The sequence below is a fragment of the Rhinolophus sinicus genome, chromosome 1 (assembly GCF_057876585.1).
Source record: "Rhinolophus sinicus isolate RSI-liver-muscle chromosome 1, RSI-T2T, whole genome shotgun sequence".
Classification (NCBI taxonomy): Eukaryota; Metazoa; Chordata; class Mammalia; order Chiroptera; family Rhinolophidae; genus Rhinolophus; species Rhinolophus sinicus.
The window spans coordinates 43233773-43261287 of NC_142501.1; the positions used below are offsets into that span (position 1 = coordinate 43233773).

The 27515-nt window shown below is 36.5% G+C and overlaps 1 protein-coding gene across 7 annotated transcripts in view; it reads left to right on the forward strand.

Annotated features, from left to right (window-relative positions):
* The window catches only part of BICD1 (BICD cargo adaptor 1), a 180560-nt gene that overhangs the window by 101373 nt on the left and 51672 nt on the right, over positions 1 to 27515 (forward strand). For all 7 annotated transcript variants that reach the window (XM_074325843.2, XM_088798762.1, XM_019736733.3 and 4 more), the window contains exon 3: positions 22473 to 22625. In XM_074325843.2, the coding sequence (XP_074181944.2) occupies positions 22473 to 22625 (153 nt within the window). The remainder of the gene's footprint in view (positions 1 to 22472; positions 22626 to 27515) is intronic.

Sequence of the window (27515 nt, forward strand, 5' to 3'; positions counted from 1 at the left end):
CATCACCTTTTCTCTGAGGCCAGTCAGCAGAGAAGCGCAATGAGTCACTCCAAGGTCAGACAGTGTTACTGCCTAACTCTTATTGTAATGGGCCAATTCACCAGTAATCTTCAGAGTGAGACAAGCACTGGTGAACTGGCAAATGCTTTCAATGTGTATGTGCAGATAGTCATTTGTAAGCACAATTTTCAGACTCTGTGTGGCAAAGAGAAATGGAAATTCTGTGTTGTATTTTAATTCGCTGCAAAATTTCTCTTTCAGGAATGACCATTCTGTTAAGCACCTACCGTGTTTCCCGAAAATAAGACCTAGCCGGACAATCAGCTCTAATGCATCTTTTGGAGCAAAAATTAATATAAGACCCAGTATTATATTATATTATATTATATTATATTATATTATATTATATTATATTATATTATATTACATTACATTATAGACCTGGTCTTATAGTAATAATAAAATAAGACTGGGTCTTACATTAATTTTTGCTTTAAAAGACGCATTAGAGCTGATTGTCCGGCTAGGTCTTATTTTTGGGGAAACACGGTACTCTGTGCAAATGCTGTGCCAAACACTACTGGAAAGAACGGCATGTGTAAGGCAATGTCTGCCTTTATTAGACTGTTCAGGGGGATAAAATGAATATGTAATGAATTCCAATACTGGAAGCCGCTTCTCTCCACCTGGGCTGTTTTATTGTCGGGATAGTGGCCTGAATTAAAGCAGAAAATACCTGCTTGATATTCTCTATGTACATAACCTGATTCGTGCCCTCTGGGAAACATCTAGTTGGGCACCTATTGGCTCTCCAGCCTCAGAGAAGAGTTATTAAACACTTAATGCCATGTTTCTTTTTTTTAATGTAACAGATATTTTAGGTGGTCCTGAAATTGATCAGTTCTCAATTAACAATCTATGAGTTGTACGTCTAGCTGAAATGAGGGCAGGATTATGGATTATGCAACTGCTTTTGGAAACAGACTTTCCCTGACACATTCCTCCAAATCACAGACTAGAAACAGTTGTTATTCTTGGGTAGATAGGACCTGGGCATCTTAATCTTTTTTTTGTTTTGTTTCTTAAACTGGATTGCCACACATTTTATTGCAGCCTAGCAATATAAGGTTTCATGTTGGATAAAGCCGATGCACAAAAGAAAAATTGTATTATGTAGGTAAAATCCCTTACAAGTTTTACTTAACACTTTGCAAACAATTGAAGTTAGAGGCTTTGGATTTCATTTTTAGAGCCAAGTGCAGATTTTACAAGTGTATTGATCTCCATATTTGCCAGGGATTAACACTGGTCATGCACAAATTAGGCATGTGAATTACCCTCTCTGGGCCTCAATATGTTATCTATTAAGTGGAAATAGTAGCAATACCTACTTCCTGGGCTGTTGTGAGGGTGAAGTGAACCCTCATGTGACACACGTGGGAGAATACACCTGGCACATTATCACTGAATCAGTGTTAGCTATTGTATTATTTCATTGCTGTTCACATATATTTTTAAAGTCCATTTAGAATTACTTCTTAAGGATAGTATTCCAGATGTAGAATTACTGGATCAAATGGCACAAGTCTTCTTAAAAAGATCTACAGATAGCTGTTTTGTTTTTCTAGAGTATTAAAGCAATTTATGCTCCCATTAGTAATAGCAAAGAATTCCCGTTTCACTGAGACCTGGCAGCTACTAAGCTTTTATAACTCTTTCAGGTTGTTTATTTAGTAGGTGAATTATGGCATTTTGGTATTAATTTATAAGGTCATTTAGGGGTAGGGACATGGTTTAGTTTGTTCATCAGTATATCCTAGAACAGATCTTGGCATATAATAGGTACTTAGAAAAAAAAATGGATAAGGGAGAAATTTGCCACTTTCACTAATTTGTGGAATGATTAATGAATAAATTAATTCATTAATTAAGGACAATTTATATTTTGTAATTTTTGTATCTACTTGTAGAATTTTCCAATCTAATTTTTGTTCTGCTAATAAGCGTTCTGTATGACACAGTCCTTCCTAAGGACCATTTGATTCTGTGTCCCTCTTTGCCCATTGCCCTTATGCAAATAAGATGACCCCTATAGCCAATCAAATCACAGCAGGCTTTTTCATCATTTCAAATGGAATATCAGCCTTGCCATCTGCTTGCCTGGTACCCAAAGCATATGCATCTCCCTTCAATCTGCAGCACAGAATACTCTTCAGAGGCTGTCATCAGAGAGGGTTACCTTCAATTGCCTACCTGTTATTCTATTCCTGTCAAAAACCTAGTTGACAGATATTCAAGGGCCATAACCCAAGTAACATGCAATCTGCCAACTCCTCCAATTTTTCTTAAATTTCATCCTTCCCTTGGCATAAGTATTAGAAAGCTGTACACTCTAATCAGCAGTATGATGTGATATTTAAAAATATGGACTCAGAAATCAGATGAGAGTTGAGTTTAAATTCTGACCTCACCACTACGCTCAGTCTTATCTAAATTGCATAATCTTTCTAAGCCTCAATTGTTTCATCTGTACAGTAGGGATAAAAATTATAGTGAAGAAATGTATTTCTCTTGACCATCTAATGATATTTTTTTTAAAATCCGATAACTAGAATTGTATGACTCTCTGTTTCCTTTTACACTTGTTTGCTGGGTATCCAAGAGCTCTATTTAAAGCTCAAAGTGACTACTGGAGACCTGGTGAGCATATCACTGTTTGGTATGTGAGCCTTTCACCCAGGTGAGCAGTTTGTTGTCTGAGATCAATTGATTTTCCTAAAGCAAACAGTGAATTGAATTATGTGTTTACAGTCTTATCTGCCGTGGGCAAAACCTTCCCTGGAACAGACGACTAAGTCATGTTGACGCCAGAGGTTTCAGTTCTTAATCCCAATAGATGCATCTTGTCAATGTTTGTGACCAGACTTCTCCATGATATGTGCTCCCAATTGGTAGAGCTGGGATTTACTCAGTTTCTCTGGGCTTCAGATTTTAAACCCAGTAAGATTTCCCTTTTGCCAATGATAAGTGAAAATTGAGACAAACTACCTTTATTTTGAAAAACTGAAAAAATAATAGGTTAGAAGGAAACTTGTAAAAAGAGGCAGTGATGGTTAATGAAGATAAAGTTATTTTCCAGTCAGACAGACCTGGGTTTGCATTCTGACCCAGCCACCAATTGGCTCTGTCATTGTGGATTAAAGGCTTCTCTTATCTTTTGTTTCTTGTCTGTAAAAAGGAAGTTATGAGGATTACATAAAATGAGAAACACTGGCACTAACAGATTCTCATTCGATGTTTGTTTGATTTTCCTGAATAATATTAACAAAATGCAGGCATCTAATTACTTTGTGCAGTTCAGCACCAAGCACAAATAAGCATTTAATAATTTCTTTTTAATGGTATAAAATCTTTTCTAAGCATCACTAGGCTTAGAAATGCAAATTTTCCAGAAATTTCAAAACTATGGAGAAAAGATCAGATACTTTGTTAGGGAAGTAGAAATTATATAATTATGTATACATAGAATTATTTTATTTGTTCTGGAATATAAAATATGTTGACTGTATTACTCACTATAGATACAGTGATCATACAAACTTGTGTAGCATTTTGTCGAATCCCTATATCTCTTCAAAGACTGCGTGGGCATAAAAAAGGTATGGATATTACCAAATGGTAGTGAAGATGGGGGTCAACAGGAGCTCTCAAATGTTAAAAGTGGGCATATAATTTGGTACAACCACCTTGAAAAACTGTTTAGCCTTACCTAGTAAAGCTAAAGATCTGTAGTTCCTAAGATTGCAGTGTTTCCAGTCCTAGGTATATACCCTAGAAAACTTTGCACTTTTGAGTCAGGAGACATTGTTTGTAATAGAGAAAAATGAAAACAATAAAATGTCCACCCACAATAAAATGAGTAAATTAGTAAAGTTATCCTATAGAACCTCATGTTTGGGCAGTTTACTCAGGTGGGTTGCATGTGGATGGAGTTCATTACATCTCATTGACATATATGTTATATACATATATATATATATATATACACATATATATACATATATACACACATATATATCAGTGATACATATATGTATGCATATATACATACATTATATTTCATTGTATGAATACATCACACTTTTTTTTTCCCATTCTATTGTCAGTTTACATTGAAATTGTTTGAGATATTTGGCTGTTAGAAATAGAGCTGCTATGAACATTCTTGTTCATGTATTTTGGGGCATGTATATATGCATTTCTGTTAGTTATATGCCTACAAGTAGAATTGCTGCAGGCTAGGCCTGTTCATCTTTAACAGAGACAGCCAAACAATTTTCCAAAGTGGTTGTACATGCCCAATATGTGAGAGTTTGGTTCACCAATATTTGGTATTTTCCCTTTTTTTCACTTTAGCTGAGCTAGTAAGTGTATAGTGGTATTGCGCCATGGTTTTAATGTACATCTTCCTGATGACTAATACAATTGAGGACCTTTGAATATGCCTATTTGTCATTTGATATGCTATTTTTTAAAGCAATATATTTATTAATGAAAGATTTTTACCAGGTTGTGATAATGTTCCTCGGTTCTTTGTCTTCTCGAGGGAAAGAATTCAGTTGAGAGATAGCATTTTGTGCAGGTATAGGGTAGTAAGAAGTTTATTAGTAAAAGCAGATACATTTCAAGATGTGGAACAGACCAATTCCAAGAGGGAGAAAGGTCTTTCCTTACATTGTATGAAGGCTTTTATTTCTGTGGGTAGAATTGCCTCCCTCTCTCCCTTCTTTTTATCTCTTCCTCTCCTGCAGAGGTGCCCAGTCCTCCCTTTTGGTTCTCAAGGTTTCTGTTAATTTTCTTTTTTTTTTTTTTTTTTTTTTTTTAGGATTTGTTTGAGAAGCTCACTAAAATGGTCCTGATAAGCAGGATGTATACTCTGATAAGCATGATGTCTTCCTCCCTTTTCTGGCTCATCCCTTTGATTTAGGGGGATGTGTAAGCCTGGAATCCGGCTGGGCTAAGGCATTGGTACCTTAAGTGAGCGCACAAGGGGTCTTGACCCAAGTGGGAGCTACAGCAAAGGGCTTGTAACAGGACTAGGTCTCTCCTTCTCCTGCTCATTTCTGTCTACCTACCCTATCATAAGGATCATTGGAAACATTACATAATAAGGTCGATTACAAAATATCTATGAAAATCATTGTTTCGGTGACTTGAGGCTAAGTTATCCTACAGTGACACATATCTTAATAATCTCAGTAGCTTAAAACAACAAGGTTTAATTCTTGCTCTTGCTACACATCTATTTCTGATGGTCAGTGTCTCTGTTCCACATTGCCACCACTCTTGCACTTGGCTGAAGGGACAGCCCCTCTGTGGGGTGTTGCTGGTCTTCAGGCAGAGAGAAGAGAGGTGACAGTGTGATGGATTATACACAAGCTCTTCAAGTTTCTGCTCAGAGGTGGCAGCCACTTTACTTTCACTCACATCCATGTGTCAACGCAAATCATATGTCCAAGACTGATGGCAGTGAAGCATTGAATAATCTTCTACAAGGGAGGGGCTTATAGGGAGGGGCAGTAAATATTTGTGATCAAGAGAGTGACCCATAACATATCTTACTGCAGAGTAGGTTTATAAGAATATTACCCTAGGATGGAGAACCCAAACCGGTTGTCTATAGGCTGTCTTCTACACACATACATGTGCTGTACTTCTTTTTTGTTTTGTTTAGTTGAGTTAGTTGCCGACATTTCAAAATCATAACATTTCAAAGAAGCAGATTTCAGGCTTCTCCTGGAAATCATAAGCTACAGCAAGACCCATTTGGAGCTGAGTGGCAGCTGCCCCTCTAGGTAGATGTGCGCTCTCCAGTTCATGACCACTATCTTTGGCTGCTTTCTCTGCAGTGGTGCCTTTTAAACATTTCGTACACAGCCCACAATAAGCAATACATTTTACATTGCTACTCAGCACTCGCATGCATATGAGTGTATACACATTTGTGTACAGGAGTAAATAAGCATATGAGTATAATACACATTTCCAAAGCCAAATTTCCTGAAATAGTGCTTACTGTTACTTTCCTCAATGCTGATATCGTCTCTTCTGTTCTATCCTACTTTACCCTATTCTACTTGTTTTCTTTCTTTCTTTCTTTCTTTCTTTCTTTCTTTCTTTCTTTCTTTCTTTCTTTCTTTCTTTCTTTCTTTCTTTCTTTCTTTTCTCTCTCTCTCTCTCTCTCTCTCTCTCTCTCTCTCTCTCTCTCTCTCTCTCTCTCTCTCTCTCTCTTTCTTTCTTTTAAATGCTGCAATCAACTCTCTAAATTGATTTCACAAACCACTGCTGGGTCACAGGCCATAAGTTGAAGACATTGCTCTCGATCATGTCACTTGCCTCCTGTTCCCTCTAAATGCTGCTGGTGAGTTTCTAGACTAAATTTCTGTCTAAGCTCCTTAGGATGCCCAGAATAACTTGTGTGGGCCAGCAGTATCTGCTTTTCCTCACGGAGGATAGCCCATGCAATTACTGGGCTTTTGCCTGAGGGTCTTAAATAAAATTTACACTGCTTGAGTACCTGGAAGTTTCCCTGGAAAATCTTCCCTTATTTGAATTTGTCTCAATCAAAATAACCTTTTAGGCAACTAGACCTCTGACTCAAAATATCCTAATTTCCTGGCTGGGCTGGGGAATATGTAATGCAAATGTAAGTGAGTGCTATTGTAGGAGAATGCCGGCTGTGAATGGGGACTTTATTACCTAGGGAGGCCCAAGCACATGGTTTCCACGGGATTGTTTCTTCTATCTCATAGATTAATTAAACAAATATGTATTGAATACTAATGTGGCAGGCCCTGTGCTAAGGAACTCATCCAAAACTTCTACAAAGATATCTCCTAGATGGCATGGAGTGTAAGTAGTAATAATCATATAATTCTATATTTTACCCCTTCCTGTTCTTGTTTTCTTCCCTTGACCCACAAATGTATCCATTGTCAGAGGGCAATTCTGGTTAAGTGTTTGTCACTCGGATGGGTCCTCCTGCCCAGATCTTTGTGGATTCTCAAGGCCATTTGTGTATGTGTGGCATGGGAGTATACATATTGTTGTAGAGAGATGGTATGGGGATGGTGACACACTAAGTAAAAGTCTGTCAGCCACCATGACACAAGCAGCATTGCTGTAAAACCAAGTGGAAAAGGGTAATAATACTAAAGGGAAGGAAAACCAGGGTCTTTATGTTTTCTTGGAATCAAGTGAGGCTTTGCATTTTGAGCCATTTTGTACTGAGGGCATTCTAGTACTTCTCTGGTGTTTCCTGAAAGAGTTTCAGCCACCTAAGTAGTGCTGGCACCAGGTGTACCCAGCATCACCAGGCAGCAAGGCCTTGTGGGATATGGCAGGAAGGGCCATCAGGATCATCAGAGGCTTCAGTCAGACCCCTTAGTACCAGTTGGGAGGCAGCGGAGGCCAAGGAGTGGCCATTGCCAGAAGGGGCCAGAGCAGGAGAGGAAGGAAATGGCTAATTCCTTGACAGGACATGTTTCTGAGCCTGTAAGGACAGCTAGGGGAAACTCCCAGAAATAATTATGGGAATGAGTTGAGTTCTTTATCAGCTGTGTCTTTTGTTCTCCCAGACTGTGGCTTGTCTTCTCATTCTCTTGACGTCGTCTTTCACAGAACCTACACAATTTCTTACATCTTGTATGAAATTCAATGAATATTTGTTGAACTAATAAAAGGAGTGAATGGTTATATGTCTACAATACCTTCTCCATAAAAAATCAAATACATACAGAATTGATAAAGTTCTAATTTTTGTTATAGTAAAAAATTTATTCAGAAATTAAAAAGAATTGTAAAATTGTGAAAGACTGGTAGATATAATCAAGAGGAGAAAAGGAAATAAGTCATCACCAATGTGAAATTCTTCATTATGTGTTAGCCCTGGAAGTGCCCTTGTCCATTATTTCTTTGTGATTCCAGGGTTTTGCATGATGTGTTTCATAGAATAGGCATGTACAGCCTCGTATACAGGAAGGACTCAAGGAAACACTTATGCAGATTTCTGGAGGTCTTTTTCTATGTAGCTCTCTCTTTTCCAGAATTCTACCCTGCAACTTCCAGCCACTTCCACTTCCTGAGCTCTGCACTCCATCTCCTCACCTCAGCTGGGCCTCTGGGTTTCCCTCCCCTCACCTGCAGCCCATGAATTGCCTCCAGGCAGAAAGTTGGTGTGTTCATAGCACTAAGCTCTTCTGTTTCCCTTCTAGAGTTCACAGACCTACAGGCTTGTTGTTTAATGTCTGAAAACAGCTGTTTCATATACTTTGGCCAGTTTTCTAATTGTTTACCATGAAAGTTTAAGTCCTTTCTTTGTTACTTGATCATGGCTAAAAGCAGAAGTTCTCATGCAACTGTCTTGGTTAAGAGAAAAAAATAAGGTAACTATAAACGAAGACATTTAGGTTCATGTAGTTGGTTCTGTTGTTGACTGAATTACATTGCTGTGACTCAATTTGGAAGAGGCTCTGCTTGGCAGATTTTCAGTCTTGGACAGCACTTTGCTTCAGGAACAGACTCTTCCATCATCCCTTCCTGCTCAAGTGAATTAGAATGGAGAATGGCATTCTGAAGTATAGAGAGTGTACATTTGTTACCTGCCCCCAAACATACCTCATAGCTTGTTAGGAGGATAGTGAATAAGTGTGTCATCTCTCTCCATGTTGTTGTGCATCCATTCTTATAGCCATAGCCTATTAGAATCTTCCATTGCTTTTCACAAATTGGTTTAAACTTTTAACGATGATATATACAGATTTCCTCATCTAAGCACAGAGACTATTTCTATTTAGGTTATTTCTGTTTAATCAGCCATTTCCCCTCCAAGGTCATAGTCCTATAATTCTATCTGTGTATACCTAAACAATTTATTTTAATAGAACCCTGCAGTGGTGGTGGGGACACAGGGAAGGGAGTCATTTCATCAAAGAAGTACATAGTATCTACTGGAGGATTTTCTTGTCTGAGAAACACTCCTGAAATATTTTTCAAAGATTTATAATTTTACTGGTAATTGTCAATTTTATAACAGATGATTTTCTTTTCAGCATAGTGACTATCGAGTGTGATGATAATAGGGCCACATTCTAAAAATTCATTTCTTCGTTAACTAGGACCCGACTCTTCAGAGCTCCTTCATGTCACCTGCCAGAACAGCAATTGAACCACATCACCTAAAAGATATTTTGGGACCCTCAGCGGTCCAAAATCCAAGATAAGGACAAATAAGATAGAATTTAGAATAAGCAAGAAGTTAATGAATAATACCTCAATCGCTTTGTGGAAATTAGAGCTTTGACCCAAGAATCCCGGCCTTGAGACTTGAATCCTATTATGTTCAGACAGGAGCCCCCTAGCCACCTGCATGGTTCCATTGTGTCAGTACAATAGTGGTTGGTGACAGAGGCTGGCAGGTGTCAACTGTCTAAGTCATTCTGTTTACCTGATTGTTTAGTGTCTCTTCCTGGGTAGATGTTCTCTGAAAAGTATTAATATTCAATACAAAGACCTTCCTACTCCATGATCACTGCCATGAAAGCATCCATACACCTCTTCTCCAGACCTCCTTGTCCCCAATCTTCCCAACTTTGTCCCTCTGGGTCTCTGTATAGATACATAAGGTATATAATTTACCTATAATTTAAATATAATTTACTTATTAAGTCTATTGTATGCAGGGATGTAAGTTAAGAGAGCAGGGATCTCCTTTGTTTGTTATTGTTTACGATATCCCTGGCACTTAGAATAGTGCCTGGCACATAATAAACACTCAGTGAATAATTGTGGAATGAATAACTACTAAATACAAGTCTTTGTCAATACATGTGAGAAATATCTATTCCTAGTTAGAGGCTTACTTTTTCATTTGCTTTATTGTTAATGATATTTGGATGAACAGAAGTATTGAATTTTAATGTAGTTAAACGTATCAATCTTTTCCTCTACGGTAAGCCACTTTGGTTTCTTATTTGAGAAATTCTACCGCAGAGTGATAAATAGATTCTCATATATTTTCTTCTAGCCTATCTGTTCCTCACTAATCTACAATTATAGCTCTGTTGTTTATTAAGTTTTAATACAAATGTTAGTGTTTCTGTGCTCGCTATTTTGTTCCATTGTTTGTCTGTCCCACTTACTTATTTGTGATTGCTGGACAGTTGATGCCATTGAATAGCTAAACGACCAACTGACTATGAACAACTATTTTCTGGATGAACTTACACTGTTATAAGTTGAATTTTCTTATTTGGACGAATGGTTGTCAAATTTAGTGTGCATCAGAAGAGCTTGTTAAAACAGACTGCTGGAGTTCCTGATTCAGTAGGTCTGGGGTGGGGCTTGAGAATTTGCATTGTTAACAAGTTTCCATGTGCTGTTGATGCTGCTGGTTCCAAGACCACACTTTGAGAACCCCTGTGATCAATAGTATGTTCACAACTTTTAGTGGTCATTATTTACTCCTTTTCCCCTAGAATTAATATGTTATTAGATTTAAATAGTAGTATATATTAATATTGAGCATCATATTAGAAAAGCAAATTTATTTAAAATGCAATATTGGAAATAGGTTTATGAATACATAATATTTTGGACTTAAAGTAAATGTTGCTATGATTTCTTTAAAAGGAATATAATAAATATGAATGCTGTCCTCCCAGACTGTGGGAGTAGGAGATTTTATTTTTAATGTAAAGTATTTTCTTAGACTGTGAAAACTTAGAGCATATTCCTCTTCAGACCAAGGTACTATATAGGAACTAACTATAAGATGTAATTTAACAGGTCATTCTCCATATTCAAAAAAGCATTTTTATTAGTCTAAACTTAGAGCTTTCTAAATTGATTTTATCCAGAAATTAAAAAATGATAGAGAAATAGTTTATCAATGATAGGTAAATGTTTAGTGCATCATTAGTATTTCTAACAGTTTTATAGATGAAATTTTAAATTATCTGGGTTTGTGACACTTTGAACTTGACTTCTGATATTACCGTAATTCTTATGGCTGAGACACTGGTCAGTAACGTACTAGGAATATATACTAAAAGTGTTCGCTTTGATTTTTAAAAAATATTATTTAATTTTATGTTTACTTAAAATTAACTCTTTTAAGCCAGTCATTTGTTAATTTACAATTGTAATCTAAAATATCATTATTCAGATTTATATCCTCAATTCATTAATGAAAGAGATCAAAATAGTGATGAATAAAACATTTTAATATATGGATGGAAATAAAATAATAGTAATAAAATAATATGTATCTTAAGTATCTGAATGTAACTGATAATATATTTGTGTTATGGATGCTTCTTTACAAAAAACAGTTCTGGCTTACTGAAAAATTCATATTTCAAAAATCTGTCAGTCTAGTTGTTTCTGGAGAATGTGAGCGTTACTGAAAGTATACAAGTTTGAGAGAAGTGAAATTAAATAAGTGAGGTACAACCAAAGAATCAAAGATATCTCACATATATTTTGATGAATTAAATGGTGGATGGGAACAAATTGTCTCTCACTATTTAACTCACTGAATGTTAAACAGGTAAAACAGAAAGATAATTTTCAGGCATTTTTAGGCATAACTATGACAAGATAATTAAAAATATGAAACTGCAGCAAAACACTCTTATGAAAAATCCCCCCCCACACACACACGCACACTGAGAATTCATTTGTCTAGTAGTGATTCTTAATATACATTTTATAATATTTCTTTGGCCTTGGCCCACAGACTACATGTAGACACTTCACAAATAGTCATTTTGTTGCCTAAGATACTAATTGAAATTCAGGGCAGGGAAAAATACATCATTGGTCTTTGTGTGTCTATGAAAGGCCTTCTTATTAGACTTTGTTTAGTACAAAAACTCCTATTCTCTGCAAACTGAGAGGGACCCTATGTGTGAAGTGTGGTCAGTGGGGTCTTCGGGAACAACACAGACACCAGTCGCTTACCAGCCGGAAGCCATCCTGCGCTCTCACAGTGCCACTCTGACTGTATGAGCCCCTCACCATCAGGTGCCAAAAGAAGACACTCACTCACGCTTTCCACAATCCTTTCCCAGGGCTGGGGGAAGGGAGCCATCCTTTGAGTTCCTATGTGGAACTCTGAGTACTCTGTGGGGTTAAAGCACGGTCTCATCTCCCAATACTCCATTTTCCCTCTGAATTAGTGTCCTTCCTTTGAGCCCAAAAAACTGTACTCAGAGCTTTAGGCTGTGACCCCTTAGTTCTCTGTTTTCATAGTACTACTCCCTGCCTCCTCCATTTTTTGGAGCCTCAGAAAATGAGGAATTATCTTCATTTTCTCCTCACATGTATTTTTCCTTTCAGTCTGTTTCTTTGGCTTTCTGCCTGAGTTTCTAAGTCAGGGTGTCCTAATGATAGTAGCTCAGACTTAGGGATCTGGGGGACTGGATCCCCAGATTATCATCTCAATAATGTTATCACAAAACTTAGAGCTGTCATTTCCTACCTCTGTGAACTACGCCAATTTCTTTCATCTCTCTTGGCCTCAGTTTACTCATTATTGTAATAAAATATATTGTACAAGTTCTTTTTTATTTAACTACTTACACCATATGTTTAATACCAACTGCTAATACATAATAGTTAATATATGGTTGAGTCATAACGTTCTCTTGTTGAGAATGTTCTTTCCTGTGTCTGATAAGTCATATGCATGTGGTTAAAATGACTTTTATTAAAACATTAAATAATCAAGGTTTCCAACTTCAATAGCACTGTCATTGATTGAAAAAGATCACTTTGAGTGATTGTAAAATAAGTAATGGCAATGAAGTAGTTGTTTTCATATAAAAGAAAGAGAAAACCAGAGACTTAGAATCTATTTACCTTGACCTGCCAAGAAGGAAAAATGTTATTGAATATATTTATATATACATACATATGTAAGGCTGTACCGTCTCTTCTGTGTAGTGTCTTACTGGATGGTTTCTGGAATTCATAATGATTGTACTCCACTTCCCTAGTCTCAATTTTTGTTTGCTTTTACTGAAGTTGCAATTACACAGGGTCAGATCATTGAAGGGACTCAACAAGATTCCAAAGTGTATGGTCATGTAAGACTGTATAGGGGCAGAAAACTTTCCTTCTTTCCTTCTAGATTCTAGGCTGATCTAATAATTAAATTGACATAAGGCAGATTAACAGGAAGACAAATTTCATACATATGGCAGCCCCATAAAAATACAAGACTCCCTGGAAGTTAGTAATTGAGGCTGATGTACCATCCTGAGCTAAGAATGAGAGGCTAGGGGTCTGGGACTTCAAAGCGAAGAAGGCAATTCACATGAAGTGGAGAAGAACAAGTGTTTGGTAAACAGATGTTTGCCATGTCACACAGATAAGTCTTTCTGATATAAAAATTCTCTGGTAATAGCTCTCATCCTGGTACAGTTCTCCTACCTAAATTATTTTAGGCAGTTAAGGGGGACTCTTCCTGAGTCTGCTGGGCCCTGATTGTCTTCAGCTTGAAATAATCGACATGCCAAAAGGGCACATTCCGGGGTGGCATATTCTGCTCCCCCTCAGCTTTGATAAACTAAAGGATGTGGTACTGCAGGAGAGAGAAAACACAGGCAGAGAGACAAAGGTCTTAGTCTTCCTGATGCTGCTCTAGAGCCTTTTCTTAATCTCACTGGATATGATGTGTGTTCAGATACACACAAGATGCCTATTTTCAGGGAAGCCAAGTCTCAAGTTTACAAAAAAAAGTCTTTTATACCCTCTGCTCATATAGCTGAAAGTGGACAATATAATCTGTGAAGCCAAGTACCTCAACCTATACATTTTCTATAAATAATATAGACAAACTAGTAGAGTGTGTCAAGGGAGTTTCAGCCTTTAAACAGCACATAAGTCACTAGTTAGTCCATTCCATTCTTGTCCTGGCCCAAGATTGGTCACAGATGTCCAGGGTCCCTGGAGATGAGCATAAAACTGCAAGTTACCCGAACCTTACCCAATAGTCCATATCCTTTGCTAATACTATTTCCCTCTCACCTGGATCTTGTAACTTTTAAATTTCACTCCTAGGCCTTCCCCTAATTTTCCACTCCTTTCAACCCAAAATTCCTTTCTTTAGGTGATTCCAAAGTTCAGTTCCTACTTCTTTCAAAGCAAAAGGAAACGCTGATACCAGGAAGATCTTAGTAAGGGGAGTTCTTTTGGAAACTTTAATGTGGACTATAAGAAGTAAAAAATTGATTACCTTTAATAATTACTTGAAAGATACATCTATGAATTTCTCAGACTTTTAATATAATTGTTGAAAATTGGAATGCCACTTAATTTAAGACACATCCATACTTCAGAGTTTGTAACATATTTTAATAAGCACATACACAACTAGATTCCTATATGAGTTAGCCTATGTACTCACAGTCCCAGAATATTAAAAGCCTTCATAGGGAAATGATTCTGGAAACTGTAACAATTAGGGTAATAGGTATTGCTTTGCTTCAACAATAAGAGCTTTTACCTATAAAACTTATTTAATAGGCAATGAGTGTTCAAAATACAAGTGTGCAAGATACAAAGGAATCTGGAAGTATACATAAGATACTAAGAAAAATGGGTTGGGGGTTGGGGGTGGAAACTAGGGTGATGTGAGGCAAGATGGGAGTGAGATTTTTACTCACTGTATATATTTTTATAATTTCTGGGTCTGGCATTAGTATTTCCTCATCTTAAATTGTTCACGAGATAAGTTAGAATCATATCTATGTATTGAATGGCTTTTTCAAAGAATCTTCAAATGGTTAATGATAAAGAACATTCTCTAAAGGATCTCCAACACAGTCCTACAAAACTTAACTGACTTTTTAAAAACGACCTATTAACAAAGATGTATGATAGCTCATTACAGTTTACAAATACTTTCTCATTTATTTCTGACAACTCTGGAGTTGAGCAGAAAAGTTACTTTTCTGCTTTTAGATGTAAGAAAACTGAAAGTCCCAGAAATTTTTTTGGTATAAGCCAGTATTTGAATTCAGGTACATGTCCAAAACTATTTTTACTCTATCACCCACCTCTTTATAAACCAGTTGCCTCTCTGAAGGTATTATTTTTTGATACTCTTCCATATATTGAAGACTTCATTTGAGTAATTATATTCACTACTACTTTAAGCTTTCTCCTTTACTACCACTGTTTGTACTAAGCTTTATTTCCTGAATAATACAAGTGTTTTATAGCAACAAAAATAAACAGCTAGTTCAGACCGGCCAGATATCCTGTAAAAGCTTCAGGAAATATATGGATGAATGACCAATCAATCAACCTCTGCTATACACACATACCTAAAGAATAAACAAAAATAGTGTCTCTAATAACCTTCAGTCTCTTGAGGGGTTAACTTGTGCCTTTTAAATCAAGTTATAAATTATATTAATACTCCCCTTTCTGTTCAACTTTTTTATCCCGATGATACTCATCTTGCTTTTTATCTTCAGTCCCCTCTCCTTTCTCATCCCTCTACTTTTTTCTTTATTTCAATGTTTACTTCCATTAAAAAAAAAATCACTTTAATGCATATCATTAATTCCATTTTTTGTTCACTTTTTTCCATTTATGGTGTCTCTTCTCAATAAAAATCTATATATAGGGTGTTATCCTAGTGACAGGAGCTTTTAGAATTTTATTGCCTACCATAATCAATGATTTTGAGACTATTGATGCTATTTATCTCTTGAGTTAGATCATTCTTTGCAGCAAGGTCATAGTAAAGTCTGTGAAGCTGAAGTGAAAGGATATTTGCAAGTGATCAAACAATTTCTGGAAAATTTGTGAACCCAGCCTTCATGTTTATTGCACAATCTAGATTTCACATCTATTTAGTGTGTTACTTAAATTTCCCTTTTCCATTTAATAAATTATTACAGTAATCAGGGCAGCATATATATTCATAGTTATACGGAGGTACAGTGAGAAAAGAAAGCTGTCATTCATTATGGTATTTTGCATCTTCAATCTAAAAAGAGAGAAATTAAAAAAAGAAATGAAGCAAGTTTAAAAATCAAGCAAGAAGTAACTAGGCTATTTTGGGAAATGATCTTGGTTTCCTGACTTCAAGGTTGATGATAGAAAAAAGAAACATTCCAGTATTTTTTTGTCTGCAAAAGCTCACTCCAAAACAAATCAGTGTATTCAGGTTACAATACCCAGGTCATAAAGTCACATTTTTATTGATAAAATATGACTCACGGCCCATTGAGTGAACTGTAAATGATCATGCTACCTTGTGAAACATAATATCGCGATTACTGGATCTGATATATGCTGGATGAATGCCAGCACAATGCAATACTTTGCTGATATAGTGTGAAATATATTTCATGCTGCAGTAAAGCTGTCCATAGACTTCGAAAAACAAAGATATTTTATCAGCAGTAACCAAACTGTATAAAATATTACAGCCTCAAAAGACCACATATTATATGATTCCATTTATGTGAAATGTCCAACATAGGCAAGTAGAAAGTAGATTAGTGGCTGACTAGGGCGGGGTGGGGGGGTAGGGGGATGGGGAGGAGGACAATAGCTAAAAGGTACAAAATTTACTTTCGAGGTGATAAAGATGTTCTGAAATTAATTATGCTGATGGTCACAACTCTGTGGCTATTAAAAACCATTGAGTTTTGTACCCTTTAATGGATGAACTATAGGTATGTGAATTATATCTTAGAAAGTTAATTTAAAAAAATTTTACACAGAAAGCTTTCCTGTAAAAACACGTTCCACCCAACTAAGATGCAATGTAAATGTTTATTAAGCGCTTTTTTTCTTTAAATTAAAGTTTATTAGGGCGACAATAATTAGTAAAGTTACATAGATTTCAGGTGTACAATTCTGTAATACGTTATCTATATCTCATATGGTGTGTATTTTTTCTTTTACTTAGAATAATATCTGTATTTTTTTAATGTCCTTTTATATGTGTAAAAGAAGGAAAAAATATAAATCAGGGTATAAGAAAATTAGTCATATATTATTTATTTTGTGCCATTTATTTTTAATGTTTACAATAAAAGGGCAGATTTTTTGTGTGGCTGTTAAGATTTTGCTTATGATAAGTGTTTGAAATGAGGCATTGAAATGTGAACTGCTTGTGAAATGGGCTATTCCTTGACTTCTAATGGAGGCAGATATCCCATGGGAAAGACGCCTGTATTGCTTCAAATTCAGTCTAGGATAGTTAACCCTTCATGATGCTACTTTCTTCAGAGCAAGATTTGCGTATACCTCAGAGTGGGAATTACAGAATTTGGGTTTCATTATAACTTTATTACTCACGCATTGCAAATCATGACCTGATCATCTTGACTCACCCTTTTAAAATATCTATCCACTCCTCTGCTTTAATTTTATGTCATTATTTAAATCTGATGGTCCATTCAGCCCTCAGCAGTTGGAAACCATACGGAGTTGGGCTTTGGGCTGTAAGAAGGTTAGTGGTTTACCCCACCCAGCTGTACGGATACTGTCATTTTCTATTGTCTCAGAGTAACATTTTCCAGGAATTTGGTCTGTGGAATTTGGTCTGTTCAAAGGCTCCTTTAAAAAGGCAAGTCTTGTGGTCAAATAAATGGAGCACACACTGCATACCATGTCAATACCTGCATACCACATGCATACCACACAATACCATGTCTTGCTCTTTCATAGTCTCAGTGGGCACTAGTATTAAGGGCTCTGAGAACAATAACAACAAAAAAGTGTATAACTTTATTTAACCTAATATTTCCCAAACTTATGCTTGAGTGACTCTTAGTAACCCTGCGCAGAACGAGCCTACTGCAGCTCTCCCTATGGAAAATGCTGTCCTGAAGTCATAATTCTCTCCTCCTTTGTTACTCTTTGCCAGCCATAGAAAATCTCTTTATGTTTCCTTTTTCTTGTGCAGCATGTGTGTTTTAAGCCACACTTTGAACTTGCCCTATTTATTTTTCCTATCCATTTCCCCAGGTATTACGTCTGGATTGCCTTTGGAGAGCCTGACTCTGTGGTGCTCGGGATAGCTGGCTTTCTTCATTGATAGTTCTCCTAAAGACTTGTGACGCCCGTAGTACTGCCTGATAGAGCACTGGGTCTTGCCTTATTGTGGTTTTGGAAGAATATCTCTTTGTCCATCAGGTTGTTTAACCACAGAAGGTCAAATATTCTTAGCCCCAGTGCAGAGAATTCCTGGTAAGGGGTGGGGGTGAGGAGAATTATTGTCCACTCCTCTCTTCAACAAGAGGAGAGTTAATTTTGGGCCAAATAAATGAACCTAAATGTTATGGTCTTGAACTGCCAGAACTCTCTGACAGTGGCAACTCTGTGGGAAGGAAGTGAGAAAGCCAGTACCTCCTTCCCGGTCCTTTCACCTCTCCAACATCCTTCACTTGGCAAAGAGCAGCTAGTTGTCTTCCTTTATCCGCTCACAGATCCAGAAATTCCTAGTTTGACTATCGAAATTAATACTCCTTATAATTGTTTGTAAGACACCTAATCAACTCTCACTTTCACTTCGTTGTAAATTGTTTTTTCCTTACAAATCTGTTCAGGTACTTTTATTCTTATTTAGGCCATTGTTTTTTTACTCTACTCTTTTTCTCCTTTCTGTTTTCCTTTATTATCACATTAATCCGCGACCAAGTCCTCAACATTCCTCATCACCTTCTTTAGCTTTTGGCCCTTGGAGCGTCTGCTTGGCTTGTTCCCTGTGGCTTTCTTGTAGTCCCCCCGCCTGCTCTGAACAGTCACTTGCCAAAGCATACTTCTGATCACATGGCTGCTTTGCTTAAAAGACTTTTCTGGTTCCCCTAATTCCTTTCTTTCACAGAATTTCCTGCAAAATTCTGTCTCAAGTCACTTTGTTACAACCACATCAGACCGCTCAACTACAGCTGAGTTAAGAACTTTAAAGGTTCTAAGCATTGAAAACAGTTTGGTTCTTTCCACTGTCTTCACGGGTTAACAACACTAGTCTGTAATTTAACATTTATTGTATGAAGTAACACCAACCTTAGACGTAAGCTGAAAGTGAGCAATTTTCTAGATTTTTCTGAACTTCTCTCTTCTTCTCTCCCTCTGTCTGTGCTCCAGCTTTGTGGTTAGCTGAAGTACATACTACTTTATAATAAATGAGCATGTTACTATGTTATGAGTGTGTTACTCTGGGTATTTTAGCATTGCCCTCAACACAAATATGACTCTGCTTTTGTTCAGCAGTTGCCCTCTGGCTGGAGCGTCTTGTCCTCCTCTTGATCCATTTAGTTAACTCTATTCGTCCTTCAAGGTTCTGCTCAAATGTAACATCCTTTATAAAGCTCTCCCTGATTCACCAGGAGTATCGATTCCTCAGCCTTTTGGATGAGCCTTTTTAACAGCACTTGTTCTGTTGCGTTAGGATAAATTATGTGTGTCTGGCATCCCTTCTCATTTCCCCATGTTTTATCATTAAATCCTCACAATGACTATATAATATTAAGTATTAAGATCCACATTTTACAGATGAATAAACTGGAGGGTCTGTCACCTACCTCACACAAGCTATTATTAAGATCTAATGCAAAAATTAATATAATTTATAAAGGACTAAGAGCCCTATAACTGGAAGGCATTATTTTTTATATATTACTCTGTGTGTTAGAAAGTGTTCATGTTTATGTTTTCTCCTTGACAGTGGTAGAGGGACATTAGTATTCATACAGGAAGAAATCCTGTTAGTGCTAATTAAAATAAAATTTGAAGAATGCTGCTATACTCAGGTGCTGTGCATATCATGAAGATAATTTATCCCACACATTTCAGGTTAATCCCCTGTCCCCTGAGGAGAAGCTGGGGCTCAGGTCTCTGGAGGTAAAAGTCAAAGGTGGTCTCTGTTTGCACTGTTTTCTCCCCTTTCTCTCATGCTTTATTTTTCTCACTCTCATTATTCTTGATGGAAGTTTTTAGTAGAGCTCAGCACCATCTTACCCCAGGAAGAAAACAAATCTAGAAGATAAATGCATGATGAGTGGTGCAAAAAACAACAGCAGAAATCTTTTAGTTTTATTGTGGAAGCAAAGAATATTGCCCATAGAATTTAATCTTTGGCAATTTAAAACAAGGATTTCTAGCAAAATGAATAGACCAGTTTTCTTCCTCTGGGTCATGTCTGTTTTATTGTTAGCAAGTCTTTCAACTTAACCAGTTTCCCAGCCAGGCTTCTCCTTAATTAGCATCGGGAGTTTTCATTAGTTTTTCTACGAGGTGTTAGTGATTCTCATTAGCTTTGCCATGGTCTTAAAATTTATCTTATTTACTGTCTTACTATATACTGTATAAGATTATATGGTTAACTCTCAATGTAGATGAGCTAGGCTTCTGGTTATTACGTGTTTTACAATGTATATACATTTTACAGAATCTCTTGTATCTTAACATTTTCTTTATAATTTATATATATGTTACTGGGATCCAATTTATCAGGCTTTATCATATATTTATACATATAAATAAGGACAACTAAATATATATACATATATATCACTCAGTTAATATAATAGTAGATCTTTCAAGAAGTAAAAAATATCATGGTTTCATGTTTGTACAAAATAAAAGAATTTAATGAAATATTGTAATTTCACTTTATAGCCAAACTCTACTGTGTTTTATTTTTTACTTTTTTGAGCACGTATGTTTAAAGTATTGTCCAAGAAGCAGGAAATGAAGTAATGTTTCTGCCTCCAAGTCACTGGACTGTGTAGTGAAGAAGAATTATGATGTCTAGGTATTTCACAGATTAGGCATATTTTTTTTCAAAGTGTGTTATTCTCCTTTTGTTCCCCACTCCAAAACAATGCAAGCCAAAAAGCCACCATCCATGCAATAGTATTCTTCTTAAAATTTGTGTTTAACTATTTGTATTATTGTTTTGTTATTCATTCCATGGTTATAAGGGCCTAAAATGTGCCAGGAATTAGGGATATATCAATGAACAATACAGAAAATGTTCATTATATTCAGATGAAAAAGAAAATTTAATAGATGTAAAAAAGTATAAAAGATAAGTAAATAACCAATGTCAATGTCAAGTAATGAGTAGTGCTATTCCTTCAACAATTATTTGAGTACCTACTCTATGCTAGATGCTGATCTATAAAGCATACAGAGGGGTGGAGAGTGAAGGGCAAAGGAAGCTGCCTTATATTAGTAGCTGTTGGGGGAAGACCTCTCTGAGGAGATGACAGTTGAACTGAGGCCTAAGGGACAAGTAGAATCAGAAGAGTTTCCTAACCTGGGTCCTGGGAGTCTACGGATAGAATTCAGGAGGTCTGTATACTTGGATGGGAAAAATGACTACATCTCTATTTTCACTAAACTCAGACTGAAATTTCACCTTTTTTCCCCATTTGAATGTAGACAACAAACCTCGGTAGTATTAGCAGCACCTGTTACTTTGTGATCAGTATTTTCTTACCACATCACAGTTTTTGCAGGTATTTTGAAATATCATTGCTTCAAAATTATGGTGCAGTCTTTTCTTCATAATGACATTTCTGTCAACGATGGACCGCATGTACAATGGTGGTCCCATAAGATTATAATCGAGCTGAAAAATTCCTATCATCTCTGATGTCCTAGTGATGTCATAGTTCTCCTAATGCAGTAGGACCACACGTTACTCATGTGTTTGCGGTAATGCTGGTGTAAATAAACCTACTGTACTTCCGTTATATGAAATGTAGCACATCCAATTATGTACAGTACGTAATACTTGATAATAAATGAGTATGTTACTAGTTTATGCATTTACTACACTTTTATTGTTACTTTAGAGTGTATTCTTTCTACTTTTAAGAAAAGTTTGCTGTAACACAGCATGCTATGTTAAGCCAGCAGCAGCCTCATTCATCTTACGTTTACTGTGTCTCTTGATTGTATCATTTTCTCATGTGCTTGATTTAGTCTTATTTTGTTTTGTACAGTCACATGCTGTACAGGCTTGCAGCCTAGGAGGAATAGGCTGTACCATCTAGCCTAGGTGTGTAGGAGGCTATTCCGTCTAGGTTTGTGTAAGTGCACTTTATGATGTTCTCTCAATGATGAGATCGCCTAATGATACATTTCTCAGAACGCATCAAGTGTCCCAAACATATCCCCATCATTAAGTGTCCTTCACTGTATTTTTTACTACCCAGACTTTAATCTTCACTTCATAAAACCTAGAACAAGAAAGTTCTGTATTGGGGTGGCCTGTTAGCTCAGTTGGTTAGAGCGTGGTGCTGATGACACCAAGGTTGCCGGCTCAATCCCTGCATGGGCCACTGTGAGCTGCGCCCTCCTTTAAAAAAAATTAATTAAAAAATAACTAAATGACGGTTTTGTATTGACTGTTGATTTTATTGTCACAGAACAATGAGATGGTGGAGCTCCAGAGAATACGGATGAAGGATGAAATACGAGAATATAAATTCCGAGAAGCCCGTCTCCTTCAGGACTATACAGAGCTGGAAGAAGAAAATATCACGTTGCAGAAACTTGTATCTACGTTAAAGCAGAACCAGGTAAGGTTTGAGAAGTTTTTCGTTATACTCCAGGTGGACCACATCTTCTGAACACTAAGGTTAAATCTTCTCTTCTCAGGAAAAAATGTCAAAATTTGCCTTAATCTCTCTATAATATTTGTGTGCTGGAATTTCCCACCCCTCCTATTTCAGCTAAGATTTAGAAGGCAAACCTAGAAGTAGTATAATTTACAATAAAGCTTCATTGGCTAAGAAGAATTTTAGTTTATACTTTAGCCCTGTGTTAATTTATTTCGAAATAGGTCAAATGTTTTGTAATCAACCTGATAACTTATGAAATGCCTGGATTTATAAGCTTGTTTTGTACTACAAGATTAGGGTCTCCTTGCAATCACTTCTCTCTCTCTCTCTCTCTCTCTCTCTCTCTTTCTCTCTCTCTCTCTCTCTCTCTCTTTCTCTCTCTGAGAATTGCTTTTATATCCTGCATGGAAAGCAATTTTGAAATATAAATCAATAAGAGCAAAATTATAAGAAAAAGAAAATGCCTGATTTCTTTCTTCAGCTGTAACCTGACTAAAATGATGTGTACATTTAAAGGTTTTTCTTGTTTTTGTTAGTGAGGCTTAGTTTAATTGCTTAATTTTCCTGATTGGTTTGCATTGTGGTTTGTTATAATTATTAGTTATAGCATTCTTGAATCTGTAATTTTAGATGAATTTTTGAATACAATTCTACCAAGTAGTTAGCAAAGCTGATTTGGATGTTCGAAGTCTTTTCAAGGTGCTTCCTCAACCACAACCTCTATTCTGGTCTAAACGTTGTTATAACCTCTCAACACACTATACTCATAGGGTAGGATACTTGGCCTCAGTAAACTTAGAAACCAGCCTCTATGTATGCTTCTGCTCCCTTCCCAAGTTGGTATCTCTATACAAAAGTATCATTGGTTTTGATAGATATAAGGGGGAAGAGAGGAAAGGAAAACATCCAGAAGAAAAAAAAATCCAGGTATTGATACAATTGAAATCTGATTTCTGATCACTGCCGCTTGCCCTCATCTTTGGCGTGTAAGGGGAACAAGTTGTCTTCGAAGGAGTGCAGGGGGTGGTTTCAGTCCATTAAGAGGTTTACCAGGATATCGCCATGTGTTTTTACCTCCTTCCCTCCCCGTTAAGCGCTGATTCACTGTGTGCTGAGGGCTCTCAGTACCATTGGCATTCAAGCTTTTGATTTGATGCGTTGTGAGCTCACAGTGTAGAAAATTAGAAAAATACTTTTAAAAAAAATGTTTCCCAGAAACTTCTTAAACTAAGGATATTTTTCTGTGGTTTGTTATTTTGGTTACTGATGAGGAATGTAGAGGACTTGAAGCAAATTTACTTGAAGTGCAATTATCTGAAGTGGTCATTACTCCCAATTCCTGAAAATCCTCACTGCTCTCTGCACAAACAGGAGTGTAACCAGACAGCCTCACTGTAGAGTCTCCCATCACTGCATGTGGTAGACCAATTTACTCAGGAGGTTAATTTAGGCCAGTATTAGGTATTCTTGACAGACTGCCAATGTACCCTGTTAGCATTCATTAATCCAAATGCTGTTTCTGTGGGAGTTTGTACCATCAGTCTGGCTGATGGTTGTTTACAGTTTACCCATGCCCTTCCCACAGTAATTAAAACATGGGAAGCAAATGCCTAACTCAGAAATTTGAAAAAGAGCCAAACAAACAGGAAAATGTATACATCTCTTTAATTTTATTTTCTGGATGCAATATGGTAATTTTCCCAGTTAAGTGTCTAGTTAATTAATTTGAAATCATTTTCCATACAAAGGGCCATTCTGGCTTACTCCCTGACAAATGGGTGCATTGTAGTGTCAAGAGTCTCACAATTAAGAAAATGCTGATTTGTTGTTTTTTTTTACCCCTACCGTTGGCCTTTATTTACAGGAGTTAGCATCCATCATAAATTCTTTTCTGATTAATGAAGTATTCAATATAATATTTTATGTACAAATACCATAGATTGTTTCAAACAGATGATGATGGCTGGCTTTCAACCTCAAAACTGGTCTGGATGTTGCTTTGTACTGAAGCTCCTTACACCAAATGTACTCCTCCAGTCTGGTTTGATGTTTCTCTAAATAGCAAAGCTACTAGCATTGTAAAATGCTTAGCTCAAAGAACTAGAAGATTCTTTCCTTCTGAAATTTCATTTATTATTAGCTATTTATTGATTAATTTCTAAATAATTATTTAAATAGCACTTCCTACTTCTTTTATAGTTTCTGTGTATTGGTTTATTTATTTTCCATCTCCCTCCACTATGATATAGCACCTAGAAGAGAGCCTGGCCCACAGAAGGCATTAAATAAATACTTGTGAATTAATGAATAAATTGTTGTTTTCTTTTAAGTTTCTCTTACATTTGATCTTCAACTTAGAAAGGAAGCTAAAAATTAAAATTATTATAATTAATAAAACCAATTATTGGTTTATAATTAATAAAACCAATGTGATCCTAAATATGAAATATATTAGAATATCAAAGAGTTGCCTGAAAACTTTAGCCACTTCCCTCTATGTGCTGATTTGGTTCTGTGTCCAAAATAAAATCATGTCCAACCTTATAAATGCATTTTACACCCTTATGCTTTTTAAAACAAGAGTATCTGAAAGAAGTGCAGGAAGAAATAGCAGTGATAAGAGAGGTCAAGTCAACTGTCAGTTCCCCAAACAGACCACCAGAAAAATCCATTGATGAAGCACAGCTGTTTATTAGGCCTCTTGTGTAAAATACCACCTTGACAGATCCTTAGTATTGTCTCAAAATGGGAGATATAAGAAAGGGTGTTCATAGGATTTTAGGATCTGGACTGGGTTTTGCATGGTGGGAAACACGTTTGGATAGACTGAGTTTATGACATAATAGTTCTGAGTTGGGAAGTACAACAAAGTGAGGGTCTTGACATGAGTCTTGGGGAAACAGTTTTAGTTGGGTCTCATCTTCCAGGAGCAAGTATTTCCTGTAAGCAGCCACCTTTTTCATGCCTGGCCCTGGTATTAATAAATACAGGGACAGGAAAATTTACCTGGTCCCATCAGTTTAACAAGGATTAAAGAATAAAAGGTCTACAGTGCAAACTAAATTAATGTCTACCAGTGTAAGCTATCTCACAATCTGGAGGCAGTCAGGGGATTGGTTGAAATACTAGGAAAGGTTGGTAACCAGATGTGTTGAGTTGTCCAGGGAAAGACAATGAGAAGGTAAGGAGGAAGATGACCTTTATAGTATATAAGCAGGCCTGGAAGAAACCATGACGTAACACTCTGTTATCCCAAGCGAATTCCATAATTTGACTCTTGAATGATTCTATCATGGACCTGTGAAATTCTATTAACGCTGTATAGAAACGAGTGCTCGTTGTCCATCAGTATCCATTCTTCCCTTCTCCCACCCACGTATTACCTAATTTTAAACTATGCACTAGGCTATCCAGAGTGAAGAATATATTCTTCACCTCCCTTGCAACAAAGTGTCCTATGACTAGTATTGGCCAGTGGGATATGAGGAGAAGTGATATGGGCAACCTTTGAGACATGTCCTTAAAGGGAGAGGGTGTGCCCCTTACTTTGCCCCACTGCTTGGAACATGATCAAGATGGCAAGCCGCCTTAGACCCTGTGGACCAGAATAGGAGGCAACGCAATAAGATAGAAGGAGCCTGGGACCTTCTATCTTATTCTGAGACATCATGGAGCAGAGATATCTATTAGTCTGACTGTCTATCTCCATACTGTTACATGAGAGAGAAACAAACTTCTATCTCAACTAAGTTACTCTTATTTAGGTCTCTGTTACATCAGCCAAACCTATATCCAAAACTGTTATCCTAACGTGCGCCAGACAAGCCATTGCATTGAAATTATGTGAAGAAGGTTGTCGGGGAAGGATAGAAACATATGAAAATGATAATGGTGCATGATCTCAATCTTTTAGTTTTTAAAATATAAGTTTAATATAAATGCAAATAAATTTAAAACTAAACACAGCTTATATTAGTATTTAATATAATGACTTTATCTATATATATATATATATATATATATATATATATATATATATATACACATTTTTTTTTCTTTTTTTAAGTGTGTTTTTCCAGGACCCATCCTCTCCAAGTCAAGTAGTTGTTTTAATCTAGTTGTGGAGGGCACAGCTCACAGTGGCCCATGTGGGGATCGAACTGGCAACCTTGTTGTTAAGAGCACTGAGAACTAACCAACTGAGCTAATTAGCTGTCTCCATCATATTACTTTTTATAGTTTACTTTTTCATTCACAACAGTTTATTTAGCAAATGCTTATTGCAGAGCAGACTTCTGTTGAAAACATTAGAATGAAGAAGCATAGTGAAGCACCATGAGAGGCACCTACGTGCATACAAAATATTTCCTCTTTCTAAGGAGATTACAGTGTAGCTGTGGAGACAAAATATTTATTGAAAAGTGCCATATGATAAGCGCCATGCCCCAAAGAAGGCATGTTGGTTTAGAGTAGAGATCTCTTTCCCCCTAGGGCTTTCATGACCAAGAGGGTATTTGAACAGGCTCTTATTTGACGTAATTCAAATGAATAATACATTGATAACAGTATCTATCTATCTATATATTTGTTATTGAATGGTTGGTACAGTTATTCCAGATTCTACCCTTAAGCACGTAAAATTTTTCTTTATTGCCTCATCTTACTCTTAAACGTATTTTATTGAGGTTATATTCTTATTGTGATCTTTAAGTAATTTGTCTCTGGGTATAAAAATGTCCTCATTATTAATAATTAAATGAAACAAAGTAATAGTGATGATAACAGCTTTTCTTGGTTGTGAATAGGCTCATAAACAATTATAAAACAAACAAAACAAAAATCCCTGAT